At 40.3% G+C, this 27,876-nt stretch overlaps 4 gene segments (V, D, J or C); all 4 read left to right on the top strand.

Moving 5' to 3' along the window:
- Positions 1-773: 773 nt before the first annotated feature.
- LOC122872677 lies at positions 774-1,389 on the top strand. The segment is given in 2 exon segments: positions 774-935; positions 1,016-1,389. Coding segments are annotated over 2 exon segments (423 nt in total).
- A 2,273-nt stretch (positions 1,390-3,662) lies between these two features.
- LOC122872690 lies at positions 3,663-4,404 on the top strand. The segment is given in 2 exon segments: positions 3,663-3,808; positions 3,898-4,404. Coding segments are annotated over 2 exon segments (360 nt in total).
- Positions 4,405-13,235: 8,831 nt separating this feature from the next.
- Positions 13,236-13,728, top strand: LOC122872687. The segment is given in 2 exon segments: positions 13,236-13,291; positions 13,374-13,728. Coding segments are annotated over 2 exon segments (363 nt in total).
- Positions 13,729-26,665: 12,937 nt separating this feature from the next.
- On the top strand, positions 26,666-27,700 carry LOC122872676. The segment is given in 3 exon segments: positions 26,666-26,715; positions 26,857-27,002; positions 27,034-27,700. Coding segments are annotated over 3 exon segments (582 nt in total).
- Positions 27,701-27,876: the final 176 nt, after the last annotated feature.

The following is a 27,876-nucleotide window of genomic DNA, read 5'->3' as shown; positions in this document are numbered from 1 at the left end:
CATGATTGTGTAATTTCATTAGTTAATTCTGATGTTTGTTATGTGTTTTCATTGCAGGTTTACAACCTAGCAACCTAATTGAGTAGTTAATTGACGAGCTAAATGTTACACACAACTAGCTTGTGGATGCTTATTTTGTATGTGTGCACAATAAAACTCAAAAAGTGGCTCGAGTTGTGTCCGCCGTGCTTGTCCTGAAACCCTTCCAGTGGGGAGTTTATTGAGCTATAGCAGGTAGCTTAGTAAAAAACTGGACAGATATTGTTCAAAGCATTATTCAGTGCTAAACTGCCAATGTCACATTCAAGTACAAACCATAAAATACATGAATTAAGTTTGAAAAGAGAAACTTGCTGAAAAACATTTGATCAGACAGCAGCTTGACTTGATCAGAACATAATAAGAAAGGTGAAATGTTCACAGTCCAAAATTCAATACATTGGTTGGTGATCAGAATAAAACTGTAGATTATTTAAATTGTTGTAACTGTTCTCATGTGCTGCCCTTTGTGCTCAAAGTGACTACTGACAAACAGCCTTGATACCAAGATGAATTATAATTTAACTAATCTGAATAAACCTGTGTTAATGTTAATAGGTTAATGTATCTGAACTAAGATTAACGTCTTTCTAATATTAGAATACATGTGCTTGTGGTGTTAATACTGATAAACATTTTACAAAAAATTAAAACATGTCAGACAAACGTCAGAACAGCTGACTTGGAGGCTTGATTCTTGGAAATGAATTCCCAAGTTTAAGCAAATATCTCCAGTCCAGGTCTCTCCTCCCTGTGAGGAGGAGTCAATGCAAAACTCAGATGTCTTCCACCTCTACTTATCTGACTGCAGAGAGGACGACAGAGAACAGTGGACACAAAGTTTGACATGATGGACTATAGGACAGGACTGCTGCTTTTAACTCTCTGCTGGGCAGGTGAAGATCCTCACTGAAATTGAGTTGACATATTTTCATCTGTGCTGCCAACGTAATGCTTGACCTTTTTCTCTTGACAGGTGTTGATGGTCAGACTCTGACAGAATCTGAACCAGTGGTTAAAAGGCCTGGAGAATCTCACAGACTGACCTGTAGAGCCTCTGGATTCACATTCAGTAACTACTATATGCATTGGGTCAGACAGGCTCCTGGAAAAGGACTGGAGTGGATTGCCTGGATTGAGAGTGGTAGTGGTAGCAGCCAATATTACTCTCAGTCAGTCCAAGGCCGGTTTACCATCTCCAGAGACAACAGCAGACAGCAGCTGTATCTGCAGATGAACAGTCTGAAGACTGAAGATTCTGCTGTTTATTATTGTGCTGGAGAGCCACAGTGGCTGGAGTTGGTTGAGCAGCTGTACAAAATCCTACAGGACTCATCTTTATTGGACTGATCCTGATACATAATTATATTTCTATTTTATCTTTTGTTGTTGTTGTTGTTGTTTTTTTAATAAAATCATAAAAACTGGCCCTGACAAAGATTATCAGTAACCACCAATAATAACCATTAAACACATAAATAAAAAATGTCTTACTGTAATGATCACTTCCTCACAAAACAGCCAATGACAGCAAAACAATCTGCTGAAATCATTGTCCAGGTATGAAGAAAACAAATACTACATGTACACATTTCAGCCACATTCATGTAAATATTATTTGGCATCTAAAGTAGGTCACAATATGGGAGTGAAAAATAATGTTGCAGTTTCTTTTATAAAATCACTAGATGGCAGTCAGTGTCAAGTTTCTCTCTCCTCTGTCACTATAAGGAGACTCTCATATCTGCTTTTCTCATTGATCTGAACTGACTGACACTCGAACCCTGGACTGAACCAGAGTTTTATACTCACACCCTTTGTGAGCTCGCTGCACCACAACACTAACAGAACATTATAAGTGCTGGATCAGCAGTGACTGCAGCTCCATGTGTTCATTTAGTTGGAGTTCACCATCTCACCATCTCTAATAGATTTCAAGACAAACAGCTGGAAAACTGAAGGAGCTGCTGTTTATTATTGTGCTTGTGAGACATTGTGATGAAAGCTGAATGAATAAGTGATGCTGCAATAACAACAACATCTTGCTTCCAACACTGATCTCTGTATGAGAAGCACTGAAGCATGTCAGGGCTTTGAAAACACATTTCCCATTGATTGATGGCCAATTATCAATGAAACACACTTCATCAATAAAAATGTATTTGTCAGTGTGTTGGGACAGTTTATCATGACTCACAGCAACGCCTGCATTTATAAGAAGACAACCTTACTGTGATTACAACATTAATTCAACTACAGTGAAAACTTTGCTTTAAAAAGCTCTGTATCATACAATATTCAGATTCTCTACATTAACCTCCACCATCTTCATGAGTTTTGAGACATAATCTTACAGTAAATCATATAATAGCAGTGCTACCAGTTTGATAACTTAACCATCGAGATGGTGACATTTAAGTCCATATGAGCTCTTTCATAAAAAATAAATAAATAAAAAACAATTCTTTAAATAAAAAACAATTTCACCAGTCTGGTCACTTGAGGAGACACACTGTTTTCACCTTCAACTGATTTCAATAAAATTTTAAATTATTCAACAATATGCAAATAAAGGTCACTTATAAGGAAGTGAAGTGTGTGTGTGTGTGTGTGTGAGAGGACAGAAGAGCTCACATCAGTTCAGCTTCAACATCAACCATGTTCTCTGTAGCTCTGATGCTGCTGCTGGCAGCTGGATCCTGTGAGGAGCTTTCAGTGGATTCACACTAATAAACACATTAGAAACACTGAATAGTCAGATGAATGATGGAGATAATGTTGATTTCTGTTTCCACAGGTGTGAACAGTATTGATCTCATCCAGCCAGACTCAATGGTTGTGCAGCCTGGACAGTCTTTGACCATCACCTGTCAGGTCTCTGGTTATTCTCTGACTGATAACAGCTATGCAACAGGTTGGATCAGACAGCGTGAAGGAAAACCAATGGATTGGATTTTACATCGGTGGGGTGGAGGAGACTTTTACCAAAATAATGCTCTGAAGAACAAGTTCCTTTACCACACACACACTTCAACTAGCTCGGTGACATTAACAGGACAGAATGTGCAGCCTGAGGACACAGCTGTGTATTACTGTGTACGTCAGCCCACAGTGATACAAACCACCAACAGACCTGCACAAATACCCAGCAAACATGTGACTCAACCACACACATGTGAACATTAATGAAAACATTACTCTCTGATGAGCTGATAATGTCGATGAATGTTTATGGAATTCACTGAATGGTGGAGGACATTTTTTTTGTCACTGAGAGACAGAGGAAGACGAGGCTGAGACAGATATGCACTTCCTCTACAATCTACAACATTTAATGAAATGAGGAATGTTTACTTTAACAAGTTCAACTCTGTAATCTCAGATTTCAAATTCAATAAACAACCTCTCAAAATTAAAAATGATCTGACCAATATGTATCTACATGCCACAACCTGAGGGACAGTGAATGACCTACACACACACACACACACACACACACACACACACACACACACACACTAATGATACAACAAATTACAGTCTTTTAGGGAGAAAGCATGAAAAAAAATAAATTTAGCGGACGGATTGCAAAGACGATACAAGTCCAAACTGGTTCTCTCCTCCCTGTGAGGAGGAGTCAATGCAAAACTCAGATGTCTTCCACCTCTACTTATCTGACTGCAGAGAGGACGACAGAGAACAGTGGACACACAGTTTAACATGATGGACTATAGGACAGGACTGCTGCTTTTAACTCTCTGCTGGGCAGGTGAAGATATTTACTGATCTTAATTTTACATAGCTTTTATTTTTGTCACCAGCTTATTTCACTTGATGTTTTTTTTATTCTCTTGACAGGTGTTGATGGTCAGACTCTGACAGAATCTGAACCAGTGGTTAAAAGGCCTGGAGAATCTCACAGAATGACCTGTACAGCCTCTGGATTCACATTCAGCAGCTACCATATGAGCTGGGTCAGACAGGCTCCTGGAGAAGGACTGGAGTGGATCGCTTTTATACACACAGGCAGTTCGCATATCTATTACTCCCAGTCAGTCCAGGGTAGATTCACCATCTCCAGAGACGACTCCATGACCAACATTCTGTCACTGATACGCCAGTCTCCACCGTCTGCTAATCATCCACTCCTGCTCCCCATCAGCTCCTAATCACAGCCAGCATAAAAAGCCCTGCACTCACCTCAGCCAGGGTCAGACCTTGTTTCGCCATGCTACTCAGCATAACCCTGATCTCCCTTTCCTCCTCTTCAGCGATCTCCCCACCAGCGAGTCTTCCCTCCAACAGAATCCCCCATCTCCATACCTGCACGCCTGTCCTATCTGGCTGTGATCCAATAAACTACTATCTGTCTCCATATCGGTGTCCCCTGCCTGTCTGTCCATGACACATTCTTCTTAACAGGGTCCATTAAAAGTTTTTAAAATGTTTGAAGATATTAATATCTATTCTGCACTATCACTCTGTTTGAATGTAATGCAACCGCAAGGGGGCACAAGCCAGTGTCTTCTTGTGCCAGTCCGAAGTCTGGATAAATGCAGAGGGTTGTGTCAGGAAGGGCATCCGACGTAAAACACATGCCAAATTAAAAATGCGAATCATGACAATGACTTCCACACCGGATCGGTCGGGGCCCGGGTTAACAACGGCCGCCACCGGTGCTGTTGACCTACAGGGTACCGGTAGAAATTGGACTACTGTTGGTCGAAGACGAAGAAGGAGAGGAGGAAGGTGTGTTCGTATGCAGAGAGAGAAGAGGAAGGCTAAGAATGTAGGACTGACAGTAGGGACTTTGAATGTTGGAACTATGACAGGGAAGGCTAGAGAGTTGATTGACATGATGCAGAGAAGGAAGGTGGATATACTGTGTGTCCAGGAGACCAGGTGGAAAGGTAACAATGCTAGAAGCTTAGGAGCAGGGTTCAAGTTGTTCTACCATGGGTCAGATAGGAAGAGAAACCAAGTAGGAGTTATCCTGAAAGAGGAGTTTGTGAGGAATGTTCTAGAGGTGAAAAGAGTATCAGACAGGTTGACGAGTCTGAAGCTGGAAATTGAAGGGGTGATGTTCAATGTTGTGAGTGGTTATGCCCCACAGGTAGGATGTGAGTTAGAAGAGAAGGAGAAATTCTGGAGTGAGTTAGATGAAGTGATGCAGAGCATCCCCAGAGGTGAGAGAGTGGTGATTGGTGCAGATTTCAATGGGCATGTAGGCGAAGGGAACAGAGGTGATGAGAATGTGATGGGCAGGTTTGGTCTTCAGGACAGGAATGCAGAAGGACAGATGGTTGTAGACTTTGGAAAGAGGATGGAAATGGCTGTAGTGAACACTTTCTTCCAGAAGAGGCAGGAACATAGGGTGACATATAAGTGTGGAGGTAGAAGCACTCAGGTAGACTATATCTTGTGTAGACATTGTAATTTGAAAGAGACCAGTGACTGTAAAGTAGAGAGTGTAGCCAGACAACACAGGATGGTAGTGTGTAAAATGACTCTGGTGGTGAGGAAGATGAAGAGGACAAAGGCAGAGCAGAGGACGAAGTGGTGGAAGATGAAAAAGGAAGAATGTTGTGTAGTTTTCAGGGAGGAGCTGAGACAGACTCTGGGTGGTCAGGAAGTGCTCCCAGATGATTGGATCACTACAGCTAATGTGATCAGGGACACAGGTAGGAGGGTACTCAGTGTGTCATCTGGAAAGAGGAAAGTGGACAAGGAGACTTGGTGGTGGAACGAGGAAGTTCAGGAGTGTATACAGAGAAAGAGGTTAGCTAAGAAGAAGTGGGACACTGAGAGGACTGAAGAGAGTAGACAGGAGTACAGGGAGATGCAGCGTAAGGTGAAGGTAGAGACGTGGCAAAGGCCAAACAAAGAGCATATGAGGACTTGTATGCTATGTTGGACACTAAAGAGGGAGAGGTGGATTTGTACAGGTTGGCCAGACAAAGAGATAGAGATGGGAAGGATGTGCAGCAGGTTAGGGTGATTAAAGATAAGGATGGAAATGTATTGACAGGTGCCAGGAGTGTGATGGGAAGATGGAAGGAGTACTTTGAAGAGTTGATGAATGAGGAAAATGAAAGGGAACAAAGAGTAGAAGAGGTGACCGGTGTGGAGCAGGAAGTAGCAAAGATTAGCAAGAGTGAAGTGAGGAGGACGTTGAAGAGGATGAAGAGTGGAAAGGCAATTGGTCCAGATGACATACCTGTGGAGGTATGGACGTGTCTAGGAGAGGTGGCAGTAGAGTTTCTGACTAGTTTGTTTAACAAGATCTTGGAGAGTGAGAGGATGCCTGAGGAATGGAGGAGAAGTGTGTTGGTGCCAATTTCTAAGAACAAGGGAGATGTGCAGAGCTGTGGCAACTACAGAGGAATAAAGCTGATTAGCCATACAATGAAGTTGTGGGAAAGAGTAGTGGAAGCTAGGCTAAGGGCAGAGGTGAGCATTTGTGAGCAGCAATATGGTTTCATGCCTAGAAAGAGTACAACAGATGCAGTATTTGCTTTGAGGATGCTGGTGGAGAAGTACAGAGAAGGTCATAGGGAGTTGCATTGTGTGTTCGTAGATTTAGACAAAGCGTATGACAGGGTGCCGAGAGAGGAGCTGTGGTATTGTATGAGGGAGTCTGGAGTGGCAGAAAAGTATGTTAGAGGGGTGCAGGACATGTATGAGAGCTGTAAGACCGTGGTGAGGTGTGCTGTAGGTGTGACAGAGGAGTTCAAGGTGGAGGTGGGTCTGCATCAAGGATCGGCTCTGAGCCCCTTCTTGTTTGCTCTGGTGATGGACAGGCTGACAGATGAGGCTAGACAGGAATCTCCATGGACTATGATGTTTGCGGATGACATTGTGATTTGTAGTGAGAGCAGGGAGCAGGTGGAGGAAAATCTAGAGAGATGGAGGTTTGCTCTGGAAAACAGAGGAATGAAGCTTAGCCGCAGTAAGACAGAATACATGTGTGTCAATGAGGGGGACCCAGGTGGAACGGTGAGGTTACAGGGAGCAGAGGTGAAGAAGGTGCAGGACTTTAAGTACTTAGGGTCAACGGTTCAGATCAATGGAGACTGTGGAAAAGAGGTGAAGAGGCGAGTGCCAGCAGGTTGGAACGGGTGGAGAAAAGTGTCAGGTGTGTTGTGTGATAAAAGAGTATCAGCAAGAATGAAAGGAAAGGTGTTCAAGACGGTGGTGAGACCAGTGATGTTGTACAGCTTAGAGACAGTGGCACTGAAGAAAAGACAAGAGGCAGAGCTGGAGGTAGCAGAGCTTAAGATGTTGAGGTTCTCTTTGGGAGTGACGAGGATGGACAGGATCAGGAATGAGTACATCAGAGGGACAGCTCATGTTAGATGTTTTGGAGATAAAGTCAGAGAGGCCAGATTGAGGTGGTTTGGACATGTTCAGAGGAGAGACTGTGAATATATTGGTAGAAGGATGCTGAGGTTGGAGCAGCCAGGCAGGAGGTCTAGAGGAAGACCAAAGTGGAGATTTACAGATCTAGTGAGAGAGGACATGAAGTTAATTGGTGTGAGTGAAGAGGATGCAGAGGACAGGGTTAGATGGAGGCACATGATTCGCTGTGGCGACCCCTGAAAGGGAACAACCGAAAGGAAAAGAAGAAGACTCTGTTTGAATGTAGATATAAATTTTCACATTATTGGATAGACAATACTTTCTGTTAGTAAATACAGGCACATTTTAGGGTGCATCATGTAATTAGTAATTAACAGTGAACTATTCAATTCAGATAAATTGTTGTCTTTGTAATGAATATTTCCTCTTCAGTTAGAGCCTAAAATACTCCAAAGCAGAGATGTTTTCCAGGCAGGGATTAGTGTTTTCACTCTGCACAAACAATATCAATCAAAAAAGTACCTTAAGTGCACGTGGAAAAAAATAAATGCCTGTACAATTTACTCCAGCAAGAAGGTTTTCTTCCTTTGTCTTTCTCACAATTTGTGGCCTAATAAACAGAGATGTGACTGATTGAATATTTACTGTATGTCTGATATTCTCATTTGACTGTACAGCACATTGTTTTCATTTGTAACCTACATGATTATATATAAATAAAATTAAAAAGAACAGAGGAATAATTTTTTACTTGCATGAAAAATTACACTTTTCAAGATACTTAGACACGTTACTTGGCAAATTAACAAACCTAAATCAACTCAAACAAAATATCATTGCATAAAATTGTTTTCAAAGGAGAGTTTTAAGTAACTTCTTAAACACAACAAGATTGGAGCAGCTTGGTCCTGGATGATGGTGACAGGAGGTTGGTGTTAGAGGAACAGAGTAATTGTAGAAAGGAGTGTGGGGGTGGAGGAGGTTGGAGAGATAAGAGGGGGCCTGGTCATGGAGGGTTTTCTGAGTGAAGAGAAGGAATTTAAATTGTATCCGATGAACAAGATTGATGTGGTCATGAGAGCAGGAGTGAGTGAGCAGGTGAGCAGCAGAGTCCTGGATGTACTGGAGTCTCTTAAGGTCTTTGGAGGGTGTACCATAAAGACTACTACTGCAGGAGTTGAGTTTGGATGTGATGAAGGCATGGATTCCTAGTGGCGGTTCCAGACCATTTCAAATGGGGGGGCCAGGCTGGGGCCACATACGAATTAAAGGGTACCAAAAACCAAAAAACGGTTACATACCACCACCACCCATATGAGTGGATTGGGTGGATGGATACAGGCACAAACTCTGCTAGCTATGCCAGCTCCTTTCAAAGCCGTTTCAGTTTTACTCAAGATGTGTCCAACAGCACTCAGTACCTCGAGGTCAAGAGCCTGACAGCAGAAGATTCTGCTGTTTGCTTCTGTGCTCGAGATACACAGTGACTGAAGACAGTGGAGCAGCTGCACAAACACCTCCACAGATAACAAGTCTGTGGAGAGATCATAATGACATCTGGGTTTTCTAATCAGCAGCATATAAATGTGTTTAAATTTTAGACAAATATTACTTCAGACTTTGTCTGTAATTATTTACTGTGTTTATATAGTTAAATCAGTCAAAGAAAAACAAAGATCTTTCAACAGTCAAAAATCATCCATACATAGTCATCCAAACTAGTTTTGAACAAGTTCTGTACAAAATCCTACAGCACTCATCTTTACAGGACTGTCAGATCCTGAGAAAGAATTATATTTTTATTTTATCTTTTTGTTTTTAATAAAATCATGAAATGTGGCCCTGAGAAAGATCATCATTAACCAACAACAATAACCATTAAACACATTAAAACATGTCTTACTGTAATGATCACTTCCCCACAAAACAGCCAAGGACAGCACAACAGTCTGTTTGCTGAAATCATTGTCGAGGTACGATTAAAGTACGATTAAAAGAAATACTACATGTCCACATTTTAGCCACATAAATATCTATACATTATAATAATAATAATAAAACTTTATTTATAGAGCACTTATCAAAACAAATTATCTCTCACACACACACACAAACACAATAAATCTGTTAATGTTAACACCCTCCCCTTCCAAGCGTGTAGGAGAAGGTGGCCGCAAAGCTCACGAAAAATGCAAAAGGCCCAGTCTTGTGCCAGTGTTTGTTTTGTCCGTTCTGGGCTACTGTAGAAATATAGTGGTGCAACATGGCGACCTCCATGACAGGGGACCCGCTCCCTCTGTATATAAAAATGGCTTATTCTAAGGTAATGAAAACATACAATTCTTATTTTCAGGTGATGTTACACTAATAAAGAAATACTTATATAAAAAAGTATGTTTGTTGGAGGATACTTTGTTCAACTTAAAACACAAAATCCAAATTAAGCAAGCTTCAAATTTACATTACCCGAATCAAATTTATTTGGCTGGTGTCACAACTCCTACATTATTGTTTTTCAAGTCCAACAAACAAAACCGAGTTGTCTTCCACCTTTACTAATCTGACTGCAGAGAGGATGACAAAACTTTAATTTTTCACTGCAGCTTTTGTGTTATGCAAGGTAACAGAATTTATATGTTTGTATGTCTGACTTTATTTGTACTGACTGAAAAACATGGGTATTTATGCATCCATGTACTGAGGGGTTACATTTATTTCCTGAATTTGTTATCAAAGCTTAAATAATATTCTCAGCAGTTTTCTTCACTTTTATTCCAATTGGGGTTTTTTTCCCCTGATGTCCTGTAAATGATTTCAATTGTTAAAATCAACAGTATAACATGATGGACAACATTTGATAAGGTGTTATTTGATGTTTGTTTCTATTAAAATGCAATTAAAAACACTCAATTTAGGGTTTTGAAAAATGTCTAAACTTTTGTCAGTGTTGCTACATGATGCAGACTGAGCTTAATAATGAAGCAGCCAACTTAAATAATGTGTTTGTCAACATGTCGCACAAATTATACTGAAACATGAAAGAGGGACTCTTGGAGGAATGACTCATGTACAGTAAACATTCATTCTCCAGTTTCGCCAAACAGTAACTGAGATCCAAGTCAGATCCAGTTCCACACTGTGAGGAGGAGTCAATGCAAAACTCAGATGTCTTCCACCTCTACTTATCTGACTGCAGAGAGGACGACAGAGAACACTGGACACACAGTTTAACATGATGGACTACAGGACAGGACTGCTGCTTTTAACTCTCTGCTGGGCAGGTGAAGATCTTCACTGATCTTGAGTTTACAGTTTCCATTTGTGTAACTGACATATTTCACATGTTTTCTTTTTCTCTTGACAGGTGTTGATGGTCAGACTCTGACAGAATCTGAACCAGTGGTTAAAAGGCCTGGAGAATCTCACAGATTGACCTGTACAGCCTCTGGATTCACATTCAGCAGCTATGCTATGGCCTGGGTCAGACAGGCTTCTGGAAATAGACTGGAGTGGATTGCTTATATTGGCACATCTAGTTCTCCTATCTATTACTCCCAGTCAGTCCAGGGTAGATTCATCATCTCCAGGGATGACTCCAGCAGTAATCTCTATTTACAGATGAACAGTCTGAAGACCGAGGACACAGCAGTGTATTACTGTGCCAGAAGACACACAGTGAGAGACAATAATAGGAGAGTCATACAAAAACTACTTCCTCTGTTTACCACCTACCAACTGGGAACCCTCAGTTTTAATATCTAATCTCCACTACCACTGTGTTTAAAAGCAGCACATTTTCACAGTACTGGAAAGAGTCAATACTTTCTGTTGATATAAATATGGGCACATTTTAGGGTGCATCATGAAACTTGTAATCAACATTAAGCAATTCAATTAAGATACATTGTTGCCTTGGTAATGAATATTTTCTGTTCTAACACACTCCAACATGAAGCAGAGCTGTTTTCCAGGCAGGTATTAGTGTTTTCACTCTGCACAAACAACAGCAATTAACAAAGTAGTTTAAGTGGACATGGTAAGAGTAAATGCTGACATAATTTACTCCAATACTTTTCTTCCTTTGTCTCTCTCAGTATGTGTCACATCACAAATTTGTATTCTAGTGGTTAACATAATGGTAACATACTACAAATACGTGTTAATGATACTTAGTGTTCAAAAGTATGTAGGCCTGGTATAGACGTGTGATCGCCTCAGACTGCTTTTCAAAACCATTGCATGCTCCTGCTCTCTGAACTAGCTGAGAAAACAAATTCCATAATCAAATCGGTTGCCATTTTCTTGCCAGTAAAAACCATGGATATGTGATAGACTATTATATATATATACAGTAAAAACTTTAAAAAACAGAAATTAATATTATGGTACAGGTTATACTACAAAATTACACAATGTAAAAGTGCTGGTCTACCAGTGAATATGGATCAACTGAGCCGAGACAAACTTTACATTTTATATTACAGAATAACTCTGAAATGCTATTAGAAAAAGCCGTTTTAGTGATGAGATTTGCATGATGTTTGAATGACAAATCAGTGTCAAAATTGACTCCAAGGTTGTGGATGTATGGTGTCTGGGAGGGAACACTTTGAGAAAGTTGGCTTGCATCCATGATTTAATTTTGGTGAGGCAGTTAGTCAGGGTGGAGAGAGTTGCAGTGATGATGGGATTAGTGGATATTTAGAGGTGGACACCGTAGATGTAGAAGTTGAAGTGGAGACCATGATGACGGATCATATTGCAGAGGGGGAGCATGTAGAGGATGAACAGGAGAGGACCAAGCATGGAGCCATGGGGGACGCCTTGGGACAAAGGAGCGGTGAAAGAGATGCAGTTGTTAATGCTGATGAACTGTTGTCTGTCTGTGAGATATGACTTAAGTCAGGAGAGGGCAGTGCAAGGCAGGAGAGGAGAATGGTGTGGTTGATGATATCAAAAGCAGCATGGAGGTCAAGAAGGATGAAAATGCTGAGATGACCAGAGCCTGAGGAAATTATTGTCAGTTTCATGCAGTGGGATCCTTGTATATTTATACTGTACCTGTAATTTATGTAGTTTCGCATTTTAAAAATATGTAGTATGTTTACAGTAAAATACTTTGTTTCCAGCGATTCAATATTTTACAACATTCTGTCCTGTTCCTAAAATACTCTACATACTCACAACACAGACAGCAGTTAAAGTACATCTACTTTCCCTTTTCAAACCTGCAGAGGGAGGTCTATGCAAACTCTTCCTTCTTTGTAAACACACCAACAGCAACTGTCAAATCATTTGAGACAGAAAAACTACCACAGTTTTATAAATCTTAGAAAGACTTTGATCAGAAATCACTCAACTGCAGAGTTTAGAATGAAAAATATAATTACCTGGAGTTTATTATTTGTAGTGGCTATTCATGGTAAGAAAATCAATTCTGCAATTACAAAGTAAACAATGTTTAATATTTTCAAGTTTGATGGATGATGATCAGCATTTCTTTGCTTACAGGAGTTTGGAGTGAGATCAAACTGGCCCAGTCTCCTCTGAGGTGAAAAGACCTGGAGAGATGGTGAAGATGTCATGTATCACATCTGGTTATAGCATGACAAGCTACAGTATTAACTGGATACGACAGAGGCCAGGGAGAGCTCTGGAGTGGATTGGGTTTATAAACACATAAACAACCTCTGCTAGCTATGCCAGCTCCTTTCAAAGGCGTTTCATTCAGATACACACTCATTTCCTCCCATAGGAGGAGTCAATGCAAAACTCAGATGTCTTCCACCTCTACTTATCTGACTGCAGAGAGGACGACAGAGAACAGTGGACACACAGTTTAACATGATGGACTACAGGACAGGACTGCTGCTTTTAACTCTCTGCCGGGCAGGTGAAGATCTTCACTGATCTTGATTTCACAAATTTTCATTTGTGCCAGCAACGTAACGCATGTCTTTTCTTTGGTTTTACAGGTGTTGATGGTCAGACTCTGACAGAATCTGAACCAGTGGTTAAAAGGCCTGGAGAATCTCACAGATTGACCTGTACAGCCTCTGGATTCACATTCAGTGACTACTGGATGGCCTGGGTCAGACAGGCTCCTGGAAAGGGACTGGAGTGGGTTGCACTTATCAGATATGACAGTGCTGAGATCTACTACTCTCAGTCAGTTCAAGGCCGGTTTACCATCTCCAGAGACAACAGCAGACAGCAGCTGTATCTGCAGATGAACAGTCTGAAGACTGAAGATTCTGCTGTTTATTATTGTGCTCGAGAGCCACAGTGACAGGAGTTTGTTGAGCAGCTGTACAAAATCCTACAGGACTCATCTTTACCACAGTTATCTCACATGATTAATAAAATGATAAATTTTAGATATAAAATGTAAAACATTCAGTATTACTGTACCTGTTTTTTTTTAATTACAGTTTTGAGTTATGAGATGCCCATCATGTTTTGTTTAATTTTAGTTAATCAATTTAATATGGAATGAATGCTTTGACGAATGGTTTTGCAGCCTGGACAGTCTTTGACCATCACCTGTCAGGTCTCTGGTTATTCTCTGACCGAACAGTGTCTCTAAAAGGACAGAATCTGCAGCCTGAGGACACAGCTGTGTATTACTGTGTACATCAGCCCACAGTGATACAAACCACCAACAGACCTGCACAAATACCCAGCAACCAGCATGTGACTCAACCAGACACATGTGAACATTAATGAAGACATTACTCTCTGATGAGCTGATAACGTCGATTGATGTTTATGGAATTCACTGAATGGTGGAGGACATTTTTTGTTACTGAGAGACAGGGGAAGATGAGACTGAGACAAAGATGCACTTCCTCTAAAATGTACAGCATTCAATGAAATAAGGAACGTTTACTTTAACAAGTTCAACTCTGTAATCTCATATTTCAAATTCAATAAATTACCTCTCAAAATTAATAATAAATTAAAAAATTATCTGCCCAATATGTATCTACATGCCACAACCTGAGGGACAGTGAATGACCTACACACACACACACACACACACACACACACACAGACTCACCCCTCTAAATGGTGCTCAGTGCTAAAAGGACCAGTTTGCTGCATAAATGTAAACATGCCACAATCAACACAAAAAAGATGCTAAGTGTCGAAAGTCAAAACCAAAGAGCTGACATGGAAATCTCTGTAAAATATTTCATTTTTGCCAATGGGATTACTCTTAGTGTGTGTGAGGGTGTGTGTGTGTGACATGCCACAATCTGAGGGATAGTGAATGACCTACACACACACACACTCTCTCTCTCTCTCTCTCTCTCGGAGTGCATGCTGGGAGTGAGTGCGGTGTGAGCGTGAACGTGAGTGGTGACTCGTGCTTGAGTTGTTTCTCTTTTCTATCTTTTTTTCTTTTTTTGAATGGTTTAAAGTATTTTCGTTTTTTTGGTAGCTTGGGTACGTTTTTTGGGTACTTTGTCTTTTGGAGTCGGGTGGGGGGTGTTTTTGTGTGTGTGTGTGTGTGTGTGTGTGGGGGGGGCATGGCGGGTCCAGGTGGTCATGGTTTGGTTCACTCACGCGTCGTCACGGTGTAAAAGTGGCGGCGACAGTGAGTGTGGAGAGTTGCTGTTTAGCTGTAGGGGAAATTGTGGGACATGAGAATGTTTTGTCTGCCTCAGAGATGAATAGCGCTATTGTAATTTTCTTGAGTACAATAGAAAAAGCAAACGAAGTAGTTCAGAGGGGAATTATTTTAGAAGGTGTGCTTATCCCTGTTCTTCCACTTTCATTACCGTCTAAAAGAGTTACTCTCTCGAACGTCCCGCCATTTATTAGCGATGTTTTAACGCAAGCCTTGTCTCGTTACGGAAAACTAGTCTCCTTGATTAAAAAGATTCCAATTGGCCGTGTTTCTCCCTTACTGAAACATGTTGTGTCTTTCAGACCCTAACCCTTACATGATCGTAAATAATGACGCTGATCTTGACCTCTCGCTGAATTTCCGTGTGATTTTGATTATGTGGTTTTCATTGCCACTGACAAAATCAAATGCTTTAGCTATGGTAAAGTCGGACATTTGGTCCGAGCTTGTCCAAGCAAACAAGAGGAAGACAATCGTTTGGCCGGGGAGGCTTCAGCCGGTGCAGAGGGCGCGGAGACGCGGGCGAGCGATCATGATGGAGCTCAGAGCGCTGGGACTGCGAAGGATGCTTTGGTTTCAGTGGGGGAAAACATCGAAAGTACTAAAGATGTTGAGAACGAGGGAGACAAAGGTGAGTCAAGCGATAAAAGAGATTCAGGAATGGTTATGGGTTATGTTCGGGAGGTTGACGGTAGGCCTAATGAAATTGAGTCAGAACAAGCGTTGTTTAAAGTGCCTTTGAAAAGGAAGAAGTCAGATAAAGTTAATGATTGTAGACAGTTAAAGAAACTAGATCTTGAAGATGTTGTTGATCCAATTGATTCAGAGAGTGACAGTGAGTTATCTGACTCAAGTGTTACGTTGTCACAAAGTGAGTGTTCCAGCAGCAATTATGATGTAGATGACATTAAACTGTCCCTGTGTCCTGGGGTGTTGGTCAATGAGTACTTCCCAGATGTAGGACAGTTTGTGGAAAAAACGAAGAATTTCATGGCTGAAGGATGTTTTTCAAACAAAGAGGTGTACAGGTTAAAGAAAATAGTGCGAAAAGTCCATTTGGATTTAGATGATGGCAGTGAAAAAGCTTAAATCAATGAATATGAATCATAGTCTGATTTTATTTTTATTCTTGAGTATGGCTGAAGTGTGTCATTAAATGTGAATGGTGCAAGAAATGGTAAAAAAAGAGCTGAATTGTTTGAAGTCATTAAACGGAAAAAAATAGATGTTATTTTTATCCAAGAAACACACAGTGATGTTAAAAATGCTGCTGATTGGATGCAGGAGTGGGAGGGTATTTCTGTCCTCAGTCACAACACCACACTTAGCGGGGGTGTAGGTATTTTATTCACAAAGAGTTTTTGTCCAGTCTCTTATCAAGTTGATGAGATTGTAAAAGGAAGAATTTTAAAAATAAAAGCTAGTTTTGAAAAATATGTCTTTGTTTTTGTGTGTGTCTATGCTCCAACGGCAGCAGTGGAAAGATTGGTGTTTTTAGATGCCCTTAGCACCATGTTACAAAAATGCAGTACTGAAGAATATTTATTTTTAGGAGGAGATTTTAATTGTACAGAAAATAATAGTGACAGAAATCATATTGAGCCCCATATGCCGTCACATGATCATCTCATTAAGATGATAAATGTGAATGATTTATGTGACAGTATACATGGGCTCATGTTCGTGACAATGTTCTATCCCTTGCTAGATTAGACCGCTTTTATGGTTTTAAACATCAGTTGGGTATTTTTAAGTTGTGTCATTTCACCAGTCAGTTTTTCTGATCATCATATGGTATTGGGTTTTTTCTTTTTAAATCAAGTTAAACCACATAGTGCATACTGGCACTTTAATACTAATTTATTGTGTAGTAAGGTTTTTAAGGATGTATTTAAAGTGTTTTGGGAAGAGTTTAAAAAAACAAAAGATTCATTTCAAGACATAGAGCAATGGTGGGATTTTGGAAAGGTCCAAATAAAACAATTTTGTCAACAGTACACCCGCAATGTCACCAAAGAGTTAAATAGTTCTATGAAGGCCTTGGAGGTAGAGATAATGAAACTACAGAGTTTAGCTGATTCAACAAGTAATCAAAATTACACAGAGATGATCTCACACAAGAAAACCCAGCTAGCAGATCTACTCGGGTTGAAAACACAAGGAGCTCTGGTTCGTTCTCGTTTTTTAAGTATTGAACAGATGGATGCACCATCTAAATATTTTTTAGCCTTGAGAAGAAGAATGGGCAAAAACGTTTTTTGCATGCTTTGCGCTCTGAAGCCGGAGTGATTTTATCTAGTCATGCGGAAATACGAAAAAGAGCTTGTGGTTTTTATGAAAACTTATACAAGAATGAGTTGGGGTCAGGATGGGATTCTGAGAGTGTTTTTTTTTTAAGTTTGACTCAAGTGTCAGAGGGGGCCAATGCAGAGCTCTCGGGTGCTTTAAGCCTGGGGGAGTTTCACAAGGCCCTTCAAGGCATGGATTCCGGTAAAGTGCCAGGAATTGACGGCCTTCCAGTTGAATTTTACAAGTTTTTTTGGACAGAGGTTGGGGAGGACCTTTTGCGGGTGCTTAATGACAGTTTGAGCTCAGGCCAGTTGCCATTGAGTAGCCGTAGAGCAGTGATCACTCTTCTCCCCAAAAAAGGAGATCTTTTAGAAATCAAGAATTGGCGTCCTGTTTCGCTCCTTTGCTCTGATTATAAATTGCTCTCAAAAGTATTAGCTAATAGGTTAGCTAGCGTAATTGATCAAGTGGTGCATCCAGATCAGACTTATTGTGTCCCGGGTAGGTCAATTTTCGACAATGTTGCCCTTATACGGGATATTTTTGATGTCTCCAAGGTGCTCAACATTGAGGTTGAACACTCTTATTTGTGGAGAACTTTAGAAGCCTTTGGATTCTGTCAGGATTTTATTGATAAAGTGAAAGTGCTCTATGGTGACGTTGAGAGTGTGCTCAAGATAAACGGTGGCTTATGCACTCCTTTTAAAGTCTGTAGGGGTATTAGACAGGGCTGTTCTTTGTCTGGAATGTTATACACCCTTGCTATTGAACCTTTGTTGCAAAAGTTAAGAGAAAATATTTGTGGTTTGAATCTACCTATTTGTGAAAACAGTATTTCTTTGTCTGCCTATGCTGATGATGTGGTGGTTTTAATTAATGGACACAATGATGTGCAGGTTTTAATGAAAGTTTTAGAAGATTTTAAAATTTTATCATCAGCAAAAGTGAATTGGAACAAGAGTGAAGCACTTTTAATTGGAAATTCACATTGGATTGCACTTATCAGTAGTGGTGGTAGCAGCATCTACTACTCTGTCAGTCCAAGGCCGGTTTACCATCTCCAGAGACAACAGCAGACAGCAGCTGTATCTGCAGATGAACAGTCTGAAGACTGAAGATTCTGCTGTTTATTATTGTGCTCGAGACTCACAGTGACTGGAGTTGGTTGAGCAGCTGTACAAAATCCTAAAGCACTCATCTTTACTCAGCTGGAAGATACTGAGAAAGAATTATATATTTTTTTGTTGTTGTTTTTAATAAAATCATGACAACTGGTAATCACTGCAGAATATCCCTAAACACCCTACATTCTTACCTGTTTGTAGAAGAGCAAATATACACAAATGAGACACGTCCTGGACAGGTTGACAGGTATTGCAGAACGCAACCATCTTTCTATATTTTCAAGTTCCCCTCCAGACATGTTTTAAAGTATGTAAAAATACTCTGCTATGATTTTTATTTTGTTTAATATGGGTTTCCCACTTAAAAGTAAAAATAAAAACTCTGAAAAGGGGCTGGAAGCCATCTACATCTACTCTTCTTATTACCTAGTAAATAGTGGAAGGAAGCTCAGGTCCTGTTTACATCCAAAAACTGCACACTCTACCATGTCTGCTGTCAAAACTTTCACTTCACTAACTTAGTGCAAACTCTCGCTCTCTGTACTCACAAGCCCGCTCTGCGCTGGAGGTTTCAGGTTTCTTTGTCCGTGGCATTGCTGTTGGCTTTCGAATTTGTGACGTCCCAAATCTAGCTTGTTTGAATCCCAGATTTTAGGGAAGTGTACACACATCTCCCCCTTCAGTAGAGGAATGTGGAAACACCTCTCTAGTGACAAACTTTGCATGGATACAAGTCAGTAAAGTCAAGGTCTGACATTTTAGGGAACTCAAACATAAGAAAAACACATTTTTAGTGGAGGGGATCTTTAAGGATTCACCACTGAGTTACATTGTGTTGAAATGGAAATGAGTTGCAGTCCCCTCTTTAAAACTCTAGAGGGCAGACAAGGACTGTCTGCGTTTTTAATACTGATCCCAGTAATGGAACATTACATGGAACATACCTGGATGTAATGGCAGTGAGGAAACCACTAACACACTTACAATTAATATTTTCCTCCATCCTCAGAGTGTCTGTGATGGTTTCCTCACCCTGTCAACAAAAATGCAATTTAGGTAAAATGGCTACACTAACTTTTTCAAGTGCTCATGTGTGCTCATGTGTTTGTCTGTACATGTGTTTCGACCTGTCTTGTTCAGTGTGCGCTGAGAAAAGCTCCACCCTGTGACCATGAAAAAGACAAGCGGTTTGGAAGATGGACTGAATCCTGAAACGACTACTCACTTCTGGCCATAAAATGGCTGAAAGATTTATTCATAATACTCTGTTCAGTTGAGCTGTGTGCCATTAATTCATGTAAGAAATGGATCATATGTTGCTTATACTGTCCGTTCGTTACAAGCTGTGTGCTCGGAATCAGGCACCAAATGCTCGAAGCTCAGTTTGCTGTGTCTCAGAATCAGGCACCAAATGCAAATCGACCCACTAGGTTCTCAGTTTATTTTCTGTGTGTTAAATCCCTTCAGTCGATAAATATCAATTTTACTCTTCTTATTTTTCAGCACTGTGAGGCAGAGTCAAGCCCTGAAACTCACTGCAAACTAAGGAAGGAGACCAAACCACTGACACATATAATAAGCAAATATTTAGCTACATGTCTAACACTCCATTTCTGGTGAACATACACTTCTGCTTCTTTTTCTATGTCAAGGTTTCTGTTCGGCTCTGCTCTGATCAGACTGCTTTTCTCCCCAGGTGTTTGCAGTCAGACTCTGGCCGAGTCTGAAGCAGTGGTGAAGCGGCATGGAGAATCCCACAAACTGACCTGTACTTATGCAGGAATATCAGATGATGATGCTGATATCAGCTGGATCAGACAAGCTGAAGGAAAAGGACTGGAGTGGGTTGCCCACATTTCTGCTCACAGTGGAAGCATTAAAGCTTATTCCCGTCAGTCCAGAATCGCCTCACCATTTCCAGAGACAACAACATGGACCAGCTGTATCTGCAGATGAACAGCCTGACGACTGAAGACTCTGCTGTTTATTATTGTGCTCGAAAGCCACAGTGACACAGGAAGCCACGGAGCTGTACACAAACCACTGCAGATGTGACTGTGACAGTCACTGATAGAAAGTGTTGTAAAACCACTTTATACAAGCTGTTTTTAAAACACCCCCTAATTCAGAATATCTGATGCATTTCCCCACACTATGCTTCTGTCACAGCTTGTCCTAAACTGAAGCAAAGAGCGGAGTTTACACACCATCAGGTTGATCATCTCCTGTTATGAGGCTGACCAGCACTTTATCTGTAAGAACAATAACAAAGAATTATCTTAGTCTTTCTTGACCCCTCATATCTGCTGATGGCTGCCAAAAAGACCAAATTACACAAAGCTCCAATCAAATTTAAACATTCATCATTGCTTTCATATTTCAGTTTGTATTTCAATCAGGAATGAGTACATCAGAGGGACAGCTCATGTTAGATGTTTCGGAGATAAAGTCAGAGAGGCCAGATTGAGGTGGTTTGGACATGTTCAGAGGAGAGAATGTGAATATACTGGTAGATGGATGCTGAGGTTGGAGCTGCCAGGCAGGAGGTCTAGAGGAAGACCAAAGAGGAGATTTATGGATATAGTGAGAGAGGACATGAAGTTAATTGGTGTGAGTGAAGAGGATGCAGAGGACAGGGTTAGATGGAGGCACACGATTCGCTGTGGCGACCCCTGAAAGGGAACAGCCGAAAGGAAAAGAAGAAGACATAGAAAAGGTTTCAGTCGTAGTCATCTGGACACTGTTTTCAGAATCAAGACGTTTCGGCTCCCATCCGGAAGTCATTCTCAATTGTGAAGATGGTCTGAGAACTCAGAAATGTAAGCTACTCTGTGTTGCTTAGGCCCTGCCCTCAGGGAGGAGTCTTCCTGAGTATATGTTGTTTACTCTGCCTAGTTACACCTGAAACTAACCTTCTTTTGTTTCCATGATGTGTCCAGATGACTACGACTGAAACCTTTTCTACGATTTATTTAAAAATATTAAAATGACTTCATGTCCTTCTTGAGAATAATATCAAGCTACCAGATGAACAATTTCACTTCATAAGATGTTTAATAAAGTCAGCTTGTTGATGTGCTTGGAGGACATTTTGGTTTACATGCCAGCTGTTTAATAGTCAAAAAATGAGTGAAGACTACCATTTAGTGGCAAAGGCTTTGTGAGGATTAAGTGATCTGTCACTTGGTCTTGATGCAGTAAATGGAAAGGATGTGTGATTGGAAACACAAAACACTCGTATGTGTGAAGATTACAAGATACTGTTTTATTTTTTTAGCAGATTTATGGCACTTTACAAAGTCAATACAAAAACTCTCTACACTACCACAATAATAATACATTAATTTCCTTTTCCACATCATCCCAGTCATCATGGGACTGAAACCTGTCCCAACATTCCTGCTCAGGACAGGAAAACACCCTGAAGTCCATCACAGACTGAAACACACAGAACAATTAACTCTCACAGTCACTTTCTCTGTGGTGGACCACGAGTTTCCCCCCTTCACTGTGAAGCACTTTGGGTATCAAGCTAAAACGCTAATGATACATTATTATTATTAATATTATTGTTAATATTATTGCTAACTGCTGCTAATTCTAACTGTTAGCTGCTGTTAGCTAGTTAGCTCAGTTATAGTTAGTAGCTGACTGGTGGACTGAGTGAATAAACACATCTACAAACTCTGCTAGCCATGCCAGCTCCTTTCAATGCTGTTTCACTTAATTAACATTTTGAAGTTTTATTAAAAGCAAAGTTGTTTATGGTGTTTAAAGCATGTCAGACAAACTTTGAATTAACTGACTTGGAGGAATGACTCCTGATCATTGATTCTCCAGTTTCATCAAACGATAAACTGAAAGCCAAGTCCAATCTAGGCCTCTCATCCCTGTGAGGAGGAGTCAGTGCAAAACTCAGATGTCTTCCACCTCGACTTCCAGACTAAAAAAAGAATAAAAAAACAGCCACATGTTTAGAACTAAAAAGAAATAAAAAAATAAAATGCACAAACTCCTAATTGGTACACTGAGGCTGTTGTTTCATTCCTTGATGACCTCTATGAAAGATGTGTGCCAGGTGGGGAAAGGGGGCAGGTGAGGCAGAATCCAGAACGTTTTGGAATTATACGGGACGATGTGGCGTTTCACCATCTCTTCCAGTCACAGAGTGGTTTACAGCCCATCCCAGGATGGCGTCACGTTTCCTTCCACCTTACTCTCCTCTCCATTCCTCAACACCATAGATGAAATCTTTTCCTCATGGAGGTGGAAAGTTTATCACCACCAGCCACATGATTAGATGTCCCTCTTGGACACAAGGGGTGCTGGATGTCTGGACATATCTGCAGAAGATTGTCAGGGATGGAATAGCAGTTGTAAAAAAAATATTATGATGCAATGTTTATCACCATCATCATCATCATCTTTTGTCAATTTTCTGCTCTCAATGATAAGCGATATGTTGAAAGTAATAAAAGCAGAATATTAGTGAACAATTAACCTTGGTCACGCCAATCATATGCTAATCAGGTACTTAACGCGTGATGAGGGAGGTACAGCCAGAAAACAATAGGCCTGATTACTGAGCCATCATGGAAACAATTAGGTCAGTTTCAGGTGTAACTAGGCAGAGTAATCAACAGATACTCAGGTAGACTCCTTCCTGAGGGCAGGGCTTATGTAACACAGATTATCTTAAATTTCTGAGTTCCCGGTCCATTTTTCACAATTGAGAATGACTTCCGGACTGACTCACAATATTCATGTGAATTAATGTCAGCATTATTTCAGCTCATAACTGCCTTTTAAAAAGCTCTTCATCTAACAAGAAATGAAACAAATGATTCCATCTTCATGTCCCTTTTTGTAACTTTTTTATTTTTATTAAAATAGACACATTAAATTGATGATAAAAGCAGAAATAACTTCACTCAATCAGTGCTCTTCAGCTTCTCTTCATTTTAAGTTTGACCTATTTGAATAAAATTTAAAAACTAAATAACTATTTATAATATTGGAATGAGACTTATTGTGTTTTTTCTCATGCCTTACACTTTTGAAGACAATTCAAATTAAGCAAGTGTTAAATTAAGATTGACTGAATTAAATTTATTTGGCTGGTGTCGCAACTCCTACATTACTGTTTTTTTAAAGGCCAAACTCTGTCCTCCCTGTGAGGACGAGTCAATGCAAAACTTATCTTCACCTTTACTAATCTGACTGCAGAGAGGATGACAAAACTTTTAGTTTTCACTGCAAATTCTTTTTACGCAAGGTAACGGAGTTTATATGTTTGTGTATCTGGCTTTATTTGTACTGACTGAAAAACATGGGTATTCATGGCATCCATGTACTGAGGGGTTACATATTTTTCTTGAATTTGTTTTTGAAGCTTAAATAATATTCTCTTTCCTACTGGGGTTTTCTTTCTCCTGACACACTTATTGGTATTGTGTGTATTGTAAAATGGATAAAGTATTGTCAAAGTCTTCACAAAATGCAGACTGTGCTTAATAACCAACTTGAATAATGTGTTTGTCAACATGTTGCACAAATTATACTGAAACATGAAAGAGGGACTCTTGGAGGAATGACTCATGTACAGTAAACATTCATTCTCCTGTTTCACCAAACAGTAACTGAGATCCAAGTCAGATCCAGTTCCACACTGTGAGGAGGAGTCAATGCAAAACTCAGATGTCTTCCACCTCTACTTATCTGACTGCAGAGAGGACGACAGAGAACAGTGGATGCACAGTTTAACATAAAAAGGCGATGGACTATAGGACAGGACTGCTGCTTTTAACTCTCAAACTCCAGTCATTTGTGAATGGTTACAGGAATCTGGAAATGTGTATTCAGAATCTCTGTGTGCGTAATCAGATTTGTAAATGTATAAAAAAAAATTCAAATCTGTATTCAGAGTGTATTGAAAATCTGTAAATGTATACTTAGATATTAATTGCTGAAAGGTTTATAAGTTTTTATTGGACTTTATTAGTTGACATAAGCAGCCTCCAGCATGTTTCAGCGGGTCCATGCAGGGATCTGTGCCCTCTATTCTTCACCCCTGGTACTCTGCTGAAGAACCAGAGGGAGAGAGGTCCTAAGGGCGAGGGCCTTTTTTGTCAGAGAATGACTCTTCTTCCAGTACAGACTGAAGTTCTGTCAGCTCATGCGAGGGACTAGTAACTGCACCTCAATTTACAGATGCCTTTTTACCAATATGCTGCGGTACATATTGGACAAGATTTCACAAATAAATAGGAGGGAAGTCACAAATGTCACAAGCTGTAAGTTATGTATATTTGCAAATCGCTCTGTATTTTTGTGGATATGACTTTACACAACACAGAAAAAAGTTATAGGTCATGGTACACATTTGCGTATTGTCGTCTGTGGGTTACTGCTAATAAAGTCCAATAAAAATTTCCAAGAGCTATGAATAAAAGGATACTACATGTGCACATAAATATCTATCGAGATATTGGGAATCATTGAAAATAAGTTTATTAATATTGTATTGAAGTAGACAATATGTTGTAGGTCCACTTTAAACCTATAGAGGGCAGTTAAAGCCTTGTTTTTCTCTCCTCTGTCTCTGTAATGAGACAGTTACAGCTCATCTCATTCATCTTAACTAACTGATGCTTGAGGTGAAAAGACCTGGAGAGACGGTGAAGATGTCATGTATCATATCTGATTATAGCATGACAAGCTACTGTTTTCACTGGATACGACAGAGGCCAGGGAAAGCTCTGGGGTGGATTAGGAGGATGAACACAGGTTCAAACTCTGCTAGCTTTGCCAGCTCCTTTCAAAGCCATTTCATCATGACTGAAGATGTGTCCAATAGACAATATGTTGAAGGTCCACTTTGGAAATACAGACAAGTCATCAGTTACAACTCAGGCGGGCCTCTCAATCGGCTGTGTGGTGATTTGTCTGTGCTTCAGACTCAGTAGCTATAAGCCTACATACCCGTTAGAGGTAGCACATTGTTGAGCTGGGTAGTGGTTGTGAAAATGCAATAATCAATCGTCAATTCCTCGTTCGGTAACTTTATTCATTAACAGTTCTACCAGAGACATTTGGTTATACAGCATCTTTGGTTCTACCAACCCACCAAAGCTCCTGTGCTAGCGGTGTAAACAACACCAACACTCCCCCAGTGCTCCAAACTCCCAACCGGGCTAAGCTAGCTGACAGCAGCTAAAGTTAGCAGCAGTTAGCGGTTACTTTGACAACAAGTAAAGCATTTGTCCATCAGGAAACTCGTAAATCACCCAGAGTTGAAGCAGAGGAGCCGGAGGACACTAAAGGGAAAATATTCTGATATGATCCAGTTCCACCCAACTCGGTGAATAAAGTTGTGTTTTTGTACAGTAGTGAGCCCTGGCCCCAAGAAACACTCATTTTTAATTAATTTTTCCAGCCTTGTCTCATGTGTGGTCTGATAAACAGTAAATTTATCAAATTTAGTGCCACATATCGACATATCTTACCAAGCTAGCTGCTATATGTTGTCCTTGGAGGAATAAAAGTAGAAGAATGTAAAATAACTTAAACACAGTGCGTGTTGAAGAATTTATTTGCAACGAATAGAGTGCAAATTTACAATTTGTTTAGAAAATCCTCATTTGAGGGTGCTTTTCATTTTCTCTTTGAAAATGGTAAGTTAAGTTATTTTACATTCTTCTACTTTATTCCCCCAAGGACGGCATATGACAGCTACTTCTTCTAATACATCCTGCAGATTGCATTTTCACAACCAGTCCACACACATTTGCAGATCTTGCAGAAGTGCAGCAAAAGTCACGTGTAAAGAGACATGAGTTGTAACTGATGACTCATCTGTATATACAGCTCCTTGAGCAAAATACTTAGACTTTTCACCCATTAATACCCATTATATTTACGCATTTACAGATTTGTCTACACATTTACAAATCTCAATACACTTGAAAATTTTAATATAGATTTGGAGATTTTTTTTTACACATTTACAAATCTGATCAGTCACACAGAGATTCTGAATACACATTTCCAGATTCCTGTACACATTTAGAGACTATCTGACAAATTTACAAATCTGATTACGCAGACACAGACTGAGATACAGTTCCACACTGTGAGGAGGAGTCAATGCAAAACTCAGTCTTCCACCTCTACTTATCTGACTGCAGAGAGGATGACAGAGAACAGTGGACACACAGTTTAACATGATGGACTATAGGACAGGACTGCTGCTTTTAACTCTCTGCTGGGCAGGTGAAGATATTTACTGATCTAAATTTGACATAGTTCTTAATTGTGTTCCAACTGAATTCATGTCAAGATCTTCACTGATCTTAAACTAACAGCTTTTATTTGTGTCAGCAGCTTATTTCACTTTTTTTATCCTCTTGACAGGTGTTGATGGTCAGACTCTGACAGAATCTGAACCAGTGGTTAAAAGGCCTGGAGAATCTCACAGATTGACCTGTACAGGCTCTGGATTCACATTCAGCAGCTACTATATGAACTGGGTCAGACAGGCTCCTGGAAAAGGACTGGAGTGGGTTGAAACTGTCAGGTGAGTGCTTCACTCGGTGTCCAGAGGAGGAGGAGGAGGAAAGGAGCTTTGGATGTCTGCTGGCTCCCCGTCATCTAAACTGTGTGTCTCTTTCAGCTGCTCAGGGCCAGTCCCTCACCTCCTCAGAGCCAGTGGTCAGCAGAGCTGGAGAACCAGTCACTCTGTCCTGTAAAGTGGAAGGACTTGCTCTGGCTTGGCTGCACTGGATTCGTCAGAAACCAGGGAAAGGACTGGAATGGATCGGACACATTGATGGCGGAACTGGCACAATATTTGCCCAAAGTCTCCAAGGCCAGTTTTCCATCAGCAAAGACATGTCCAAAAATCTTGTGTATTTAGAGGTGAAGAGTCTAAAACCAGAAGACTCTGCAGTTTATTATTGTGCACGAGAGCCACAGTGACACACCAGACTACAAAGCTGTACAAAAACTGAACAACACACATCTCTGTATGAGAAGCACTGAAGCATGTCAGGACTTTGAAAACACATTTCCCATTGAATGATGGCCAATTAACTATGAAACACACTTTAACAATTTTTTTTTATTTGTCAGTGTGTTGGGACAGTTTATCATGACTCACAGCAACGCCTGCATTTATATGAAGACAACCTTACTGTGATTACAACATTAATTCAACTACAGTGAAAACTTTGCTTTAAAAAGCTCTGTATCATACAGTATTCAGTTTCTCTACATTAACCTACACCAACTTTATGAGTTTTAAGACATTTTTTAACAGTAAATCAAATCACAGCAGCGCTACCAGTTTGCTAAATTAACCATCTAGATGGTGACATTTAAGTCAATATAAATAAATATGTTCTTTAAATAAACGATTTCTCCGGTCTGGTCACT

The sequence above is a fragment of the Siniperca chuatsi genome, unplaced genomic scaffold (assembly GCF_020085105.1).
Source record: "Siniperca chuatsi isolate FFG_IHB_CAS unplaced genomic scaffold, ASM2008510v1 Contig00084, whole genome shotgun sequence".
In the NCBI taxonomy this organism is placed as follows: Eukaryota; Metazoa; Chordata; class Actinopteri; order Centrarchiformes; family Sinipercidae; genus Siniperca; species Siniperca chuatsi.
This window is presented reverse-complemented; position numbering and strand designations above follow the sequence as displayed.